The 16,037-nt window shown below is 41.8% G+C and overlaps 1 protein-coding gene across 1 annotated transcript in view; it reads left to right on the top strand.

Annotated features, from left to right (window-relative positions):
• rarga (retinoic acid receptor gamma a) overlaps positions 1-16,037 on the top strand; it is a 44,262-nt gene that overhangs the window by 10,879 nt on the left and 17,346 nt on the right. The window contains exon 3 of the mRNA XM_079557867.1: positions 11,068-11,393. Within this exon, the coding sequence (XP_079413993.1) occupies positions 11,228-11,393 (166 nt within the window). The 5' untranslated portion in view covers positions 11,068-11,227. The remainder of the gene's footprint in view (positions 1-11,067; positions 11,394-16,037) is intronic.

Raw genomic sequence — 16,037 nt, 5'->3', positions numbered from 1 at the left:
CTGTGGATGCACATGTGGAACAGTTTACTGTAATGGAACTCTAAATTAGTGGTGGTTTGAAGCTGCCTGCAGCAGTAGGGTGTAATTAACTGGCTCTGTTGAAAGAGAAAGAGCCAGAAGAGAGGCAGGGAGGGATCCACTGCTCTGCTCAGGCAAAGGGTGAGAGGTGTGTGTGTGTGTGTGTGTGTGTGTGTGTGTGTGTGTGTGTGTGTGTGTGTGTGCGTGCGTGCGTGCGTTCTTGTAAAGCATCACATGTGGGGACGTCCGCCTGTATACACACCAGCCATGTGGGGACCTAAAACCTTATGAGGACCTCATTCGAGGTCCCCAGAGGCACAATGCTTTTAAACGGCTAGAAATGGCCTCAAGATGGGCCCCATGTACTTTTCCTGAGAAGTCCCCAGAATGTCCAAAACCTGAATTAGTGTGAGTGTATGCGACCCTAGTGGACACACTGAGGTACTGCAGTCCCCATATGACACCATGTTCTGGTTCTGTGTATCACAGGTCCCCACAAAACAGCGCCCCCACAAGGTGGCTGTTGGTACTGCATCAGTCCTCATATGACACCATGTTCTGGTAGTGTGTATCATCAAGTCCCCACAAAACACCACCACCATGTGTTTGCTGTTGCACTGCACTTATTACAACTTCAACCTTTGTAACCTTTTACATTATAAATACATGAAAATATTAGTTGTTTTCTTAATGTAACATGCAATTAAAAAAAAGCAAATAAGCAGGATATGAGAAATACAGTAACTGGTTTTCTTAAGTTACTAGCTACCACTGCTAAAACTAAAATGGATATATTTTATTGGTAAATGGTAACTTATATTGCACTTTTCCACCTACATACTGTAGGCACACAGCAAGGAACCATTCACTCTATCATTCATACAACAGTGTACGCAGACACTTGAGGCAGGGAGGGTGAAGTGTCTGGCCCAAAGACACAAGGACAGTATGCAAATTTGAACCCCCGACCTTCTGATCATGAGACGACCCGCTCAACCAACTGTGCCACAGTCACCACCATAATCGTTTAATGATTATTATTTCAACTTAATTCAATATAAGCGTAATGTTAACATGATTTGTTAACACAGACAACCCAAAAGAAAATCATAAAAAATAAAATAAATGTTCTCTTCAGCCTTCAGCCCTATCTGCAGAGGGACTTTTATCTGCCCTGAGTCTATCTATAGCCTGTCCTAGGAGCGATCACTGTTATTGTTTGCCTCCACGATTTTTACCAGATGAAGGTAGAAAAGCGCCATAAATGTGATTTTATGTAGGCTTCACATGAACAGGATTTCACCAGTCTAGAGCTGTGGGCTGTGTGGAACATGCTGTAGGTGTCTCCAGAGCAGTAGCCAACCTAAGTGTTGGAAGTGAATATCCAACATCCAATGTGAAACCAACTTCAATGTGCACCACATCATTTGCCTCCCATGAACTTTCATAGCGGCCTCTATCTTTTTATCTTCACTATAAGGGCGTTTATTAACAGCGCTGGCTGCTTTGAATCAAGTCTAAATCAGTCATTAAATCTATGTCATTAACCATTGCGTGAATATTTGTAAAGCACTTTGTGTTATTTTGCATGAATGGTTCTCATCAAATACAGTTGATTGACTGACAAATAGAATTATAAATTGGCTTGTCTGAGTGTTGGGGAGGGACTTGTGTCCTGCTTCTGCTCCTCCCTCTCACCTCTTTGTATGCAGGTACTCCACCCTCCCCCATGGCTACTGGGTGTGGCTTCTCAGCTGTCCCCTAAGATTGGCTGCATCTGGCCTGGTGGCTCAGCTCAGTCCCAGCCTGGTCTCCAGCCACCTTTGCCATTTTTGTAGTAAAACTTTGTAGCCGGTCGGGACAATTTGTGAAAAAGGAGCTATATTAAAGCTGTTAATATTGTTGTTTTGTTTACAATAGTGACGTTTAAAGAACAATTAAGACTGAGAGGTCCATTAAAACGAACTAGAAAACAAACATTTAGGGATGCACCGATAGTATCAGGTATCCAGGACCTAGGAAACAAATGACAAATTAAGCCTTGGAAAAAATGATTAATAGTAATGAAAATTATATTCAATAAAAAAAAAAAGAATAAAATAGCATATGTAAGATTCTCATATAACTAAATCTACGTTTCTCAGGTAAATGGGTAACTACTAACTAGTCTGCTATGATATAGTCTATAAACCATCTATACACAAGAATGTTTGAGAAAAATGCATGGTACTCGTTTTGGTATATGGTGTTGGCAAGTAGGCTACTCAAGTCAAAGTACTCATAACAGTTTTAGAAAAAAGTAGTATCGGTGCATCCCTATCAACAATAACAACAGACTGGTGGTGATGCTCCATCATGACACAAACTGGGATTAACGGGTCCTCATAATGCCCATCTCTAAACTGTCTCATTATACAAAATGGTGGCTTGACTACATCGTGATACACAAACCTGGGTTAACAGGTCCTCATAATGTTCATCTCTAAACTGTCTCATTATACAAAATGGTGGCTTGACTACATCATGATACACAAACCTGGGTTAACAGGTCCTCATAATGTCCATCTCTAAACTGTCTCATTATACAAAATGGTGGCTTGACTACATCATGATACACAAACCTGGGTTAACAGGTCCTCATAATGTTCATCTCTAAACTCTCATTATACAAAATGGTGGCTTGACTACATCATGATACACAAACCTGGGTTAACAGGTCCTCATAATGTCCATCTCTAAACTGTCTCATTATACAAAATGGTGGCTTGACTACATCGTGATACACAAACCTGGGTTAACAGGTCCTCATAATGTTCATCTCTAAACTGTCTCATTATACAAAATGGTGGCTTGACTACATCGTGATACACAAACCTGAGTTAACAGGTACTCATAATGTCCATCTCTAAACTGTCTCATTATACAAAATGGTGGCTTGACTACGTCGTGATACACAAACCTGGGTTAACAGGTCCTCATAATGTCCATCTCTAAACTGTCTCATTATACAAAATGGTGGCTTGACTACATCGTGACACACAGGTATCAGCTATGTGCTAACTACCGACCATTGCACAATATTTTACAAGAAAGAAAACATTCAATACTACATTGAAAAACTTTTCAGTTTATAAAGTTTTAGACAAATCTTCAATTGAACATTTTTTATTCTGTGTCCAAAAGTTAGAGCATAGCTGATTAGCAGACATCATGCTTTAAAACTCTTAATATTTAATTCTTCTTTTGAAATCAATGCTAAAAATAAATTGGATATTAAGGCTTTAAGTAGCCTGTGGACACAGGCACAATTTTCACTGTAGGCATATGTGAAAATTCCATTCCTCCTTCGTCTAATTTATTTAACCCTTTGTCTTTTGATATTCTTTAAAAAATTAGCATTGGTTTGTTTTGGTTTGCAAAATCCCTGGCCGCCATTTTGTATTGCGGGGGAGGAGCTAGTGGTGCCACTACCCGTGCTCTGCATCTCTCTGCATCTGCGTCCACGACAGATGTCACGTAGCCTACAGTCAACAAACTGGTAAGTCTTTTTTGGAGAGTTAACTATGTTAGACATGACAAATTAGTTTGCAATGTTCATGTTCTAAGATATGTGCTCAAAAACGTTTCAAAAACAGTGCTAAGTACTGTGGCAATGTGCTAGCTTTTCTGTTCATTTCTACCACAATACATAAAGAGACAGACTTATTTTTTGCTCAACTGTCTACTTATAGGAAGGTATATGAGGCTCTTTTTTTTTAGATTAGATTGTTGAAAAGTTTAGTGGATATTAGCTTGATTAGCTAGCTGCATGGTGGTTAGCTATCATGCTAGTTGTACATTAGCAAAACCAGACTCACGTGGCCTCACTTTTCTTTAACAAGGAATACATTATACAGTTAAAACGTTGGTGTAAAGTAATTAGACATTTATCTTGAGCTCCACAATACTGGAGGGCATTTTTTTGCATTGGGTCGTCCATAACTTTTCTGTCTGACCCAGTCTTAGCTTTGAGAATAACCATAACATTGAACATGTTTAGCATAGTGGTAAGAAGCTGCTGTAGCACCATGTGCTGTGGGAAGTGGAGCTGAGACTGCCACAGAGGCATTAAACATAAATAACTCATCTAACAATGGGACAATAGACTATGTCTGAGATCTCAGGACGTTAAGCAAAGATTGTTCACAGCTACCATAGTTAACTCAACTTTATTTTTTCAGCAACAATGAATGAGTCGAAGGATAAAGAGGGACATGGGAAATCTGAGGTGAGATGTTTTTTCTTCTTCTTGTGAACCACTGTACTGTATAGAAAAGGCTTTATTTATTCATTCATTTTTTAATGCATGTATAAAAGGAATACCACTACATGGCTATAATGTTTTATCCAACGTTTTAACCTTAAGTCTCATGCTGTTCATAGGGCAGATACATGTAAACACAGCCAGTGATTTTTTGTTTTGTTTTGTAGTCACAAGTAAGATATTTTCGTTGGCTGCAGACATTGAGAAATCACCACGATGCCTGTGTGACCCGACAAGAAGCGTGGCTCACAAAGGAAACACACAAGAACTTTGAAATTACATCACTACTTCAAACTGTAAGTCTGTGCATACAATATTGTTTAAGGCAAGACACTGCAGGGTAATGGGCTATATGCACAGTGACCCCACGTGATTTCCGCCTGGACAGTCAGCCAGACGCTGTCCTTCCTGTCCGAATTAGCAGGTCCCACAGAAATGAAGCCATAGCTTAAGATTTGGTAAAGGACAGCGAGTAAAAGTTCAGATGTGACTGGAGCAGGTTAGAAAATATTACATGAGACGTAACGACTTCACTGGAGGAAACTCCGTGTTCATAACGTGGATGTTTTTGTCTTGAGGCTAACGCGGCTAACACAAAATAAAAAATAAAACTAGCGAGGCGTTTGGAACGAGCCTGCGCAAAAAAAAATCGTCCTGTTAGTTTAAATTATATTTACTTGTTTACATGTTATATTATCATTTTTCAACACTAGCCTTTAGCTCTAAGATAAAGCTCCGTCCCTTACGACAGCTGGCGTTTCCTTTGGGACAGATTCACAGTGAACATGATGTTTGTAACACGTTTCTGTGACTCCATCAGTAACTCGTTGTCCTTAATCAGATCCTGAGCTTCTCTACATTTGTGTGGGAACCTGCTAATTGTGAACGTAAACGATCAGCGACAAGAAGTCCAGCGTCTGGCTGACTGTCCAGGAAGACGTCACGTGGGGAAACTGTGCATATAGCCTATAAGGAAAAAAATAACGCCCCATAGTTAACCGGATATTTTAATAAAGAGTTTTCTATAGCAATATAAACAAATATCTCTGTCCACATGACAGATTATGCGCAAAACAGATTACTCTATCCCACGAAAGTTATATATTTTCCCAACACTTTTTTTTTATATATAGCAAATAAGTTTGACTTTGCATTTTTTTTTATTTTGCTGAGGTTTAGCTCAGCCACTCAACTCATGGAGAAACTTTAGCAAGGTCAACCCGTCAAAAAAATTCTCTCTGTCTAATGAATAAGTTCTGAGAAAAAAGAAATAAAGAAATCTGCAGCCGCAGTGCATGTGACGTCGCGCAGCTCGGAGAAAGTAGTGGCTTCTGTCCAAATCGCCAACAGAATGAGTGGACTATACACTACTATATAATGCAGGCCTATATAGTGAATGAGGGGTTAGGGACATTCGGACACAAGCCAGGTCTGGTCTCCTGTCCAGACCTGTTCACGTCCAGGTTGTGTCCTGTTAAATGACTGCATGCCCAAATCCATAATTGAGTCTTGTCTTTTTCAGTCAAACCCCAGAAAGGATGACATGTCCACATCTGAAGGCAGCCAAGATGAGTATGTCCCAGATCACACAAAGAGCAGCACAGACAGTGAAGACGACGATTCATCTGCCCACCAGAAACAACCACATAGAAAGAATCTGGATCAAATAAATATAGATCCACAAGGTAAGATAAGTTTCACAATGCCATGTACTGTTACTTCCTGTTATCTATTAAGTGTCCTGGTAACGATTTCATTTTTGTTTTTAGAGGGGGTCATGGAAGACACAGAGGCATCAGATGATGAAACTGATCCAATCTCAGCCCCAGATTGGTCATCTTCAAAATCTCCAGGTATTTGAACAAGTAACACTTGACACATGTGGGGGAGAGGGAGAGGAGGCGAAGGACACAAAGGGAGGAGACCAAGGACAAGAAAACAAGACAATTATTTCCTGTATTTTGCTTAGATTAATCTCATTATGTCCACAGGAACCAGGAAGAGGGGAGAGCCTGCACTCCAAAACTTTCAACCAGGAAGTGAAGATCATATCCCTGGGTTTTCTTCGAAGTCTCCAGGTATTTTAAACAATCAATGAAGGAGAGAGTTTGGCTGTTTGATTCGGGAAGAAGAGATTCAGGACAGAAGAGAGAGTGTGACCGGGGAGAGGAGACGGGTGAGAGAGATACAGGACAGACATAGGGGAGAGAGGAGGAGACTGATGAGAGAAATACAGGACAGACATAGGGGAGAGAGGAGGAGACTGATGAGAGAGATACAGGACAGACATAGGGGAGAGAGGAGGAGACTGAGGAGAGAGATGCAGGACAGGCGGAGGGGAGAGAGGAGGAGACTGAGGAGAGAGATGCAGGACAGGCGGAGGGGAGAGAGGCAAACGGATGAGAGGGAGGGGAGTGAGAGGAGTAGAAATGGGAGAGGAAGGGGGAGAGAAGACGAAGGAGAAACGGATACAAGACAGGGATGGAGGAGTAAAGAGAGGGAGACTGGAGCGAGCAACACAAGAGTAACAGAAGTGGAAGGATTGGTACTGGTCAGAAATGTCTTATAGTGTTGCAGAATGAAGTGATAATACATTTTATGGGAGAAACATCCAGGAACTTGTGCTAAGTCCCCGGCCCCTCTGGGCAATGCTGAGCAATGCTCAGCATTGCGTCTCTATTATTCTGTGGGTCTTCAAACACGTGTTGACGTTGGCATTAGTTACTGTGTGAACCATGTATATATTGCTCTCACAATTCATACATTTAATATAAAAGGGACAGAAATAAAGCTGAAGCTGTAATTACAAAAAAAAAAAAAAAAAAATACATAAAAAAAAACAATTTCATGTTGGTGAGTGAAATCAATGATTTCTTTATGCCCATAGAACCAAGGAAAAGAGAATTTTTAGCTATATACTAGTTTAGTTTACTAATAACTTGTCTTGAACACTCAGGACAGACGGGAGGAAAGGGACTGCAGACACGGACGCCAACAGAAGAAATGTCTACTTCCACTGGTAAAGCTCATTCCAACTACTTGCAATACAATTGGTTATTGTCTGTAAAGTCATAGTAAGTCATGTCTATGTCTTTGTTGTCGTCTTGTTATATTTTACTTTTTTTTTTTTTCTGCATGCCCTTATGGCCTTGTAGATTGAAAGTTGCTTATTTTTATCTAAATTCTATGTTTGTTGCACGATTGTACTGAGAAACATTGCTAGTTTGTGAACCTGTTCTCAAACAATGGCAATAAAAAGTGTTCTGATTCTAGTTTTTGCATATCTTCCAGGATCTAAAGGAAAAAAGAGACCGTGGACAGTGCAGGAAGTGAATGCAGTAGAGAAAACCCTCATGGACAGCATTCAGTCTGGAAAGGTCCCTGGTAAGGCGCAGTGCATCCAATGTATTGAAGAGTCTGCTGGGGCACTTCAAACAAGGACATGGGAGGGTGTCAAATTTTACGTCAAAAACCGGATTGAGGCTGGGAGACGACAAAGTTGTAAAAGAAAGTAATAAGTAAGTAAGTAAGTGCTTATGACACATTAGGTACGATGACAGAAACCGTTTTTGTAAGAGTTGGCTAAAGAAAACGTTGTCCTGTTGTATATATATTTTTTGGCTTTTATTGATCCTTAAAGGAACAGGCCACCGTGTTTCCATACTGAGATATGTTCTTATCTTAGCTTTGACGAGTTCTTTAGGACCTGTCTGATCTTCCCCCGTGGCTTCAGTCACGTAAACACAGCGCAGACGGCGTTAGCATTTAGCCTCTCCCTCTCTCCTCTATAGCTCCAAAACAGGTCAAGATAGAAGCTACCAAGCTCTTCCACGTTTTCCCTATTTAAATATGGTTACGTGAAGTGTTAAACTACAAAGTATAATTACACACAATTAAACAATGTGGATTTTCTAAGCGGATAAAAGGGGAACTATACTGTAAGGCGTAATAATACCAGGAGTAATTTGGCTTCCCCACAGTAAAGTGAAGATTACTGCGCAGTAAAGTGAAGATTACTGCGCGGATGCCAAATTACTCCTGGTATTATTACGCCTTACATTATAGTTCCCCTTTTATCCGCTTAGAAAATCCACATTGTTTAATTGTGTGTAATTATACTTTGTAGTGGAACACTTCACGTAACCATATTTAAATAGGGAAAACGTGGAAGAGCTTGGTAGCTTCTATCTTGACCTGTTTTGGAGCTATAGAGGAGAGAGGGAGAGGCTAAATGCTAACGCCGTCTGCGCTGTGTTTACGTGACTGAAGATCAGACAGGTCCTAAAGAACTCGTCACAGCTCAGGTAAGAAACATATCTCAGTATGTACAAACAGTTGCCTATTCCTTTAAAGGAACAGGCAACTGTTTTTTCAGTCTGAGATATGTTCTTGCCTGAGCCTGATTGTGATTTGATGTGTGAAACCATAGACATTAGCATTTAGCCTCTCCTCCTCTCCTCTATGTGGCCAAATGGGGGTGAAGTTAGAAGCGACCAAGCTCCTCCACGTTCCCCCTATATGGTTATGTGAGATCCAAGTATAGTTACACAAAATTAAACATGTCAATTTTCTAAGTGGATGAAAAGGGGAGCTATATTGTAAGGCGTAATAACACTTAAGAAGCACTTTGGCGTCTTACTGCGCAGATGTCGAGGTGCAACTACTCATGTAACTGTATTTAAATATGGGAAACGTGGAAGAGCTTGGTGGCTTCTAACTTAACCCCACTTAGCCCCATAGAGGAGTGGAGATGAGGCTAAATGCTAACAACATCTTTGGTCTTTTTGACTGAGTGCACGCACAAAGACCAGACAGGTGCACATTAACTCGTCTAAGCTCAGGTAAGAACATATGTCAGTATGGAAAACCGGTGGCCTGTTCCTTTAAATACAGGAAGTAACAGCTAGAGGTAGAGTTTTCATACTGTTGTGCAATCGTAAAGTTATGCAAGAGTCTAAAGTAGAGACCTGTACAGGAATGGATTTTGTGGATTATGTTTTGGTCTGACCGCCCGTTCCCGCCTAAGGCTTTATGAATCCTGACCGATCCTACAAAATTAGTGTCGAGTCCTGCAAGTCTCGTGAGAATTCCCGCCCGTTGCAGGTCTCTAGTCAAGAGTTCTATTAAACTTTCCCTCCAACTTACTCGTGTTGAAGAACATGATAACTGGCAAACCGTTGGGCGACAGACCCATGTTCACTTTTTTGTAAATAAATATTTCATTGTTAATGAACATTTGTTGGGCATTGATTTTTTTGTTTTAAACCTCCTCCTTTTTCCTGTTAACCTATCTACCAACATTCAAAAATAACAAAAAATACAAGAAATACCATTTTCCCCACTATTGCCATCTGGTGGTTGTTTCAGGTACTACATAATAGACAGGTCCCCAAAAGTCACCAATTACCGGACAAAAAATAAAAAATAAAACTTAGGAGATTTTGGTTCAAAATTTGCATCTGGAGCCCAAGGCTCAAGAAAAAATTTTGAGAGTGGTTTTGGTGGCTCTATTCCCTTAAAAAAAATGGGGTCCCCATATGGAGCAGTTTGCCTTGAGGTCCCCATTTGTACTGATTTACAAGTATGTGTGTGTGTGTGTGTGTGTGTGTGTGTTAGCGCCAGCTATGGCTTGTTTTTTTAAACCTTGATTGCAGGCCTGTGCTTATGACTTTGCATCTTGACTCTTTTGCTGGTTCCTGGGCACAACGCCAGCTGTTAGTGCCCCCCAGTGCCCAGCCTTTGTTACTGTTCAGATTTTCCAGAGTGTTTTTTTTTACTTTGCCTTAGAGGTTTTCATTTTTTTGTTTGCTTATTTGTAAAAGTTCTCTTCTGCCTTTTCATCAACTAATTGCTAAGACTTCTCCGTCACTTATGTCACCCCTTTTTCAAAGCCACATTTAAAACGAAGCTTCTCACACCACCTTCTTGTGAAATCAAGGATGCAAACAGCTGAAGAAAACCAGAATATGAAAATGCATGCTTTTTCCCTTCCTGTATTAACAGTCAACAGTGGTGCATGGAGGACATAAGTGCAGCCTTGTGCACTTTCCTCTGTGCCCACTGCGAGTCAAAATGACGGGCCGCCCGCAGGAGGCTCCAGCCAAAATGACTCTGTGGGATGGAGCCTGACCCTGAGAGAAGATAGTTGGAAGTGACAGCAGCAGTTAGCAATCAGTGGATCTCATTTTCCCTACCCCCTTCCCTCCACACCCCTCCTCTTCATGCTCCGAACCCCGTGTCTGGGCCTCTGGTCCTGGGGAAAAGAGAGAGGCAGGCTGCTGTGCTAGGCTGGCAGAAGGAACAGAGGAGCTCTTTATAGTAGAGTTCTGGTGATTTAAATCATATGGCATAGCCTGGAATCACTGTAGAAGTCTGGAAACTCTTCAAAACTGCAGGAACAAGAGCTCTCTCTCTTTCTCTCCAACACTCTCCCCACCCTCCCTCTCCCTAGCTCCCTCCAGCTCTTCCCTGTTATAACCTTTTCCAAATGTCTTTCATATTTTATTTTTCCTTTGCCCTGTTGTAGTTTTCCTCTCGCCACTAGCTTTTGTTTTTCACATCTTTATTTTGGTTTATTTCATACTTTTTGAGATCATGAATCATAAATGAACTAACCTCTGCCATACTTTACCTGAAAGATAATATCACATGAATTACAGATTGACATGCTACCTATAAGAGTATGTACGTCTTCTTGTTTCGTGTATACAAATGTATGACAATGGCATATTTATTCTCTTCCCCAGAAACTGTTGCTGTTGATGCGTCTGGTTAATTGGAGTCCTGCACTGGCCCCAATCCCAAAGAAGAAACTAAAAGAACATTATATTCCTTTGCTGGATATTTTGACTGCACTGTGTGGCCTTACCCAGCGGCCTGCTCTGGACGCTGGGTTGTTTGCTCGTCATGGCCACCAACCGGGAGCAGCAGGTGGGTCACATGACCAGCTTCCCACCTGCTGTGTACCCCTTCGCCTTCAACTCCATGAGAAGCTCTCACTTTGACCTGCTCGCCAACAGCAGCCTGTTCGGGCGCTTCGGCGCTGACCTGCCCAAAGAGATGGCTGCTCTCTGTAAGTAATTTTCATTACCCCAGGTTTTTCCTTTCCGCTCCCAAGCCGTTTTCCATTTCACCTCTAACTACGCAGGCTCAAAACTTCATCATCTGACGTTCAACCAATTAGACACTCACCATATAGAGAAAATAAGACTCCTTGAAATTGCACTTCATTATGTGTAATTTTGTGGAAATAGAAAACCATAGGATCTGTTTGTGATATAAGATAAATGGTGGAATTACATCTGCTAAAGAAACTGCAAGGAAAAAGTCAACTTAAATAAATACACTGATTACCCTGCTGCTGTGGTTTCCTTAGACCCTTGTAGACGGTGTGGTTATTATGACCACAAGCCCTGGCCCTGCCTCACTGGTGTGTGAGTATATCCCCGTGCATTTGAACCGCTCAAGTCTTTGTGTAGTAGGCAAACCCACAAGCCCGCAATTAGAGACAAAGCAACATTTTTTCAATATGAGGTGATGAGTGCTTTGACCATCAACAAATGCACGGAAGTTTTGCAAATAGTATCTATTTAAAAGCGCACATTTAAAAAAAAATGCCGCTTTGGTCATGTGAGGTAAACTCCTGTTAGGATAGAAGACCACTCTCCAGATGTGCTTTCCAGAAGTGGCTTGCTTGTAGATTCAACTTTTTCCACAGGGGGCACTCTAGTACTCTCAAGCTCATTTTAGGGAGATGATCTATGGAGGATAGAGCACAAAGAGGAGACTGTTGGCAGTTTTGAGTTTTTTTTTCCTTCTTTGTCTTGGAAAAGCCAGATTGCTGCAACACTGGAAACATACATTACTTAGAGTTTGAAAACACCTGCTTTGTTTTAATCAGTATCAGGATTGTAGGTCAGCAAAGTTTCTCATTTATGGCAGGGGGAAAAGAATGGGTTATTCTTTTTTGTTTGGGGTAAAGGTAAGCAGTAGCTGTTTGAAGTCCTACCTGGGTGCAGCACTAAAAAGTGGCAGGTGGTGGGTGGTGGATAGTAGACAGATGAGCATAAGAGCCCCCCTTGATTCATATAGACGTGTGAGTGTGTGGATGTGTGTGCAGTCTTCTTGTTTCTCCACCACTGCAGCATGCCTGAGCACCTCTTCAGCTTTTCAGCCGTCAATCACTACCTCACCTCCCCCTCTCCTCGCCGCCGGTACCCACCTAATCCTCAAGGTATTTCCACACAACCAGAGCACTGCAGACAGAGCACCTGGGGGTGATGTCCTACTGTGGTGGAATCCAAGAACACACCCAGTCAGGAAAACACGCACACACACACACACGCACACACACACACACACGCACACACACACACGCGCGCGCACACAAGCAACTATAGATGCACTCTCTCCAATGTTTCCACGTCCATTGAAAAAAAAAAAACAGAATTATGTCTCCAAACCCTGACAGACAGATACTTGTTATTTTGATGCTGGCACAGGTTAAAAGAAAGAAAACAACTATCAGACACAGGCAACCACATGCAGCTCTTGCAATATAATGGTGACTTGTACTGACACATCCACACCGGCAGAGGTATCGCTCACAGGGTTTAAGAGCCCACACTTAAAGCACCATGTCTGAGATTAAGCCAGGCTCGGGTCAAAGTTTAAGTCAGGATCGCTGTGGCAATTAGTCTTGAGCTTGGCTTAATGGAGCGAGATTGACATTCTGAAAAAGTGTCTCTGCAAACTTTCCACAAGTTAACACAGTTGTTTTCTGTTGAAGTTGAATCCCCATTGACTTGAGTCATTTGTTTCTAGTACATTTATCATCAATGCTTACGGAAGACGTGCCTAGTATTGTGTTCAGAACACCTAGTATTTTGTAAAGAAGCTTTAAAAAACATCACCTGCTAGAAGGTGGTAAATGTTTTTTTTTTTTAAAGTGCATCCTAAGACAAGGAATGTTATGAGACATTTTACTGTCAGTAGTTTTCCCCCCTTGCTCTTTAAAAACATTCAAAGAAGACAAAAGGCCTTGGTTTAGACTTCCCCATAAGTCTGGGTATTTCTTCTGCTTGTACTTGTTCACCTTTGAAAGCTGGAAGCTTGCTTATTGTTGGTAATGCCGTCTGTCGGTCAGGCTCAAGGAAAAAACCTTCCACATAAAGGTAAAAGCATTTATTTAATGTGTTCAGTATCTGCCTTTGTGTGGTGTGTGGTGCGCCGACAGGTTGGAGCACCTCCCATGGCGGCACTCTTCTGGCACCACTGTGTCTTTGGAAATACCTGTTTTGCACAGAGGTGGGGACAGTCAGTTGAGTAAGGCTGACTAAGGCAGACTATATGTACATTGTACACCCACTCATCTCACTAAGTTATAGTTGATGAAGAGTGACTTCAATAGCCCTGAAGCTAAATGCTTACATGTGAATCAAGCATGAATAAATCCCAGTAAGCATGTCGGTATGCAAAACACTGATCCGTTTAATCTTTCTTTTATAATGGAGTGTGTTCATCTATTACAGGGTCTGACAGCTCTGCAGAGTGAAGTGAGCCAGTTATCAGTTGATCCCACTCATTATAGGAGTCCTTCAAACAAACAGTTGGAAGCCCATTAAGGCCACTTACTATGTGATAACATCGCCACTGAGCCCTGAAACACCTCTGTAAGCTTTCACCAATGAGGGCCGGAGCCCTGGCCCCGCAGCCTGCCACAGGGCTGTTTTCAAAAGCTCGTGGGTCATTTCCTTCCAACCCACATGGCCTGGATCAAAATCTTCTTAGTTTTTACTGGCCAGCTACCCCAAACCATGATAGCATGACTCTGGATGTTATAATGTGGGCTGGACTGTGTGTGTGTCTGTTCTTTCATACAAGCTGAGTCCACTCGTACTGCCATACTTGCCACATTTAGTGCCTTGAGACAAAATGCTATTCAAGCAGTAAATGGAAAGGACCAGAATGTTCCATCACAAACTCCTCTCACAAGAAGTGACAAAATCAAAAACAATCAGTGCATTCTCAAGCACACACACTTTTGAGTGCGTCCTGTTGGCCCTGTTAGACATTGGCATTAAAGTTTGGTTTTGCATGAGTTAGAAGCTGACGTAAACAGTAAAAAATACATGAAACGTTATGTACATGGTGCTGGCTCGGTACTTTTAGGACTAGCACTATTAATTGAATCGGGTTTTTAACTTCATATTTTAATTGAATGAACGACATGAGTTCATTTTGCTATAACTAATGTGGCATATTCGTCCGCCTGGGCCTGGTTCAGTTGTATTGATGAATGATGAAAGCATAGTGCAGTCTGGCATCTTTGACGAGAGCCTCTTTGGCTTTAATACAAAGCTGTGACATCCACGCTTTCATCTCCCTGGGCGACAAATAGCAGGACGATGACAGCTCTGTCAGTTTTTTGGAGTGATTATCTAAATATTTATTCAGTCTTGGGTGAAAAGCAACTAATCGAGTTTAGAATTACTGTTTGTTCAGCGTTCACAGTTCTACGTGTTCTGATGCATAAAGTGATTGCTGCTCTAAAACTGATATCCATCTGAAAAATTGAAAGCTTAAATGCTCGTCTATTGCTCATCTTCTTCTCGTCTTTCACGTTGGATCTCCTCTGTTTATCTCTCTTGCAACTTTGCGCCAATTTGCCCTAAGTATGAAAAACTTGTGTCTAGTGCTTGCATGCCTGTGTCAGACTGTAGGTCTTTGTGCAGAAAGAGAGCATAGATTTCAGGGAGAGGCCACAAAGTGTAGAACATCACTGACATGATGACAGATGAAGATAAAGAGGCTACTATTAAAGATAGGTCTGATTCTCTGAGGGCACGTGCAAAGCCAAGAGCACACTATGGCGAGTGTCGGGGTTGGGCCGTCGGAAGGTGTGGGTGGGCAAACCTCAAAGTGCGGGCCTATGAGAGTCTGATGGTACTTTTGGCTGTGCTCAGATCTTTTTTCCTTCTAACTACATGAGCAGCAAAATGTCATGACAGACTAGATGGAAGCAGAGAAAAGATTCTGAGAGATAGCCAAGTCTGATAATGCAGTGAAAAGTAGCTCTTTCAGGCTTTCCGAGGGACTAGGGTCTGAACCAGTATGGCTGCTGCTGATTAACTCAAGCCTCCCTCTCCATGTCTCCTCTGAGTGACTCTTCAGCCGTTTGAGGAGATATATTGTGAGAAAGTCAGATAAGTGGATCAGATTACATGTCTGCTCAAAGAACACGTGTAAAACTAGAGGCGACAAAGAGCACTACCATTTGTTCGTACTGTCCCAGCGTACAATAGCACAAATTCATTTTATAAAAGCCTTTCAGTGTCATTAGGGAATGACAAATAACATGCTTTTCTTTGCTTGGAGTGCGGTCTGAGTGTAACCTGAGTCTGTGTGTAGTTTGCCGGAGCTGTGAGCTGGTGTTCAGTGTCTCTATCATCACCGGCAATCTGTTTCAGCACGTCCACACACTGCACATATGCTTTCTGTGGCCATGGAAAAGCCTGACATTCCTTCTAAAATCACCATGCTGAGTTTAGCACATAGGCATTTTAAAACAAGCCGCTTTACTGCTTCACACTCCTCTGTGTTGTTGACTAGCCGGCTAAAACCTGAATGACTTTATATGGAGGAAGTAGCAACAATGCGTGGTGTACGTCTTATCTATAATCAGCATCGTAGCGTCAGACGTAGTAAACTCTGCTTC

The sequence above is a fragment of the Gobius niger genome, assembly GCF_951799975.1.
Source record: "Gobius niger genome assembly, chromosome: 6".
NCBI classification, from domain to species: domain Eukaryota; kingdom Metazoa; phylum Chordata; class Actinopteri; order Gobiiformes; family Gobiidae; genus Gobius; species Gobius niger.
Note: the sequence above shows the minus strand (reverse complement) of the source record. Positions and strands in the feature narration are given on the sequence as shown.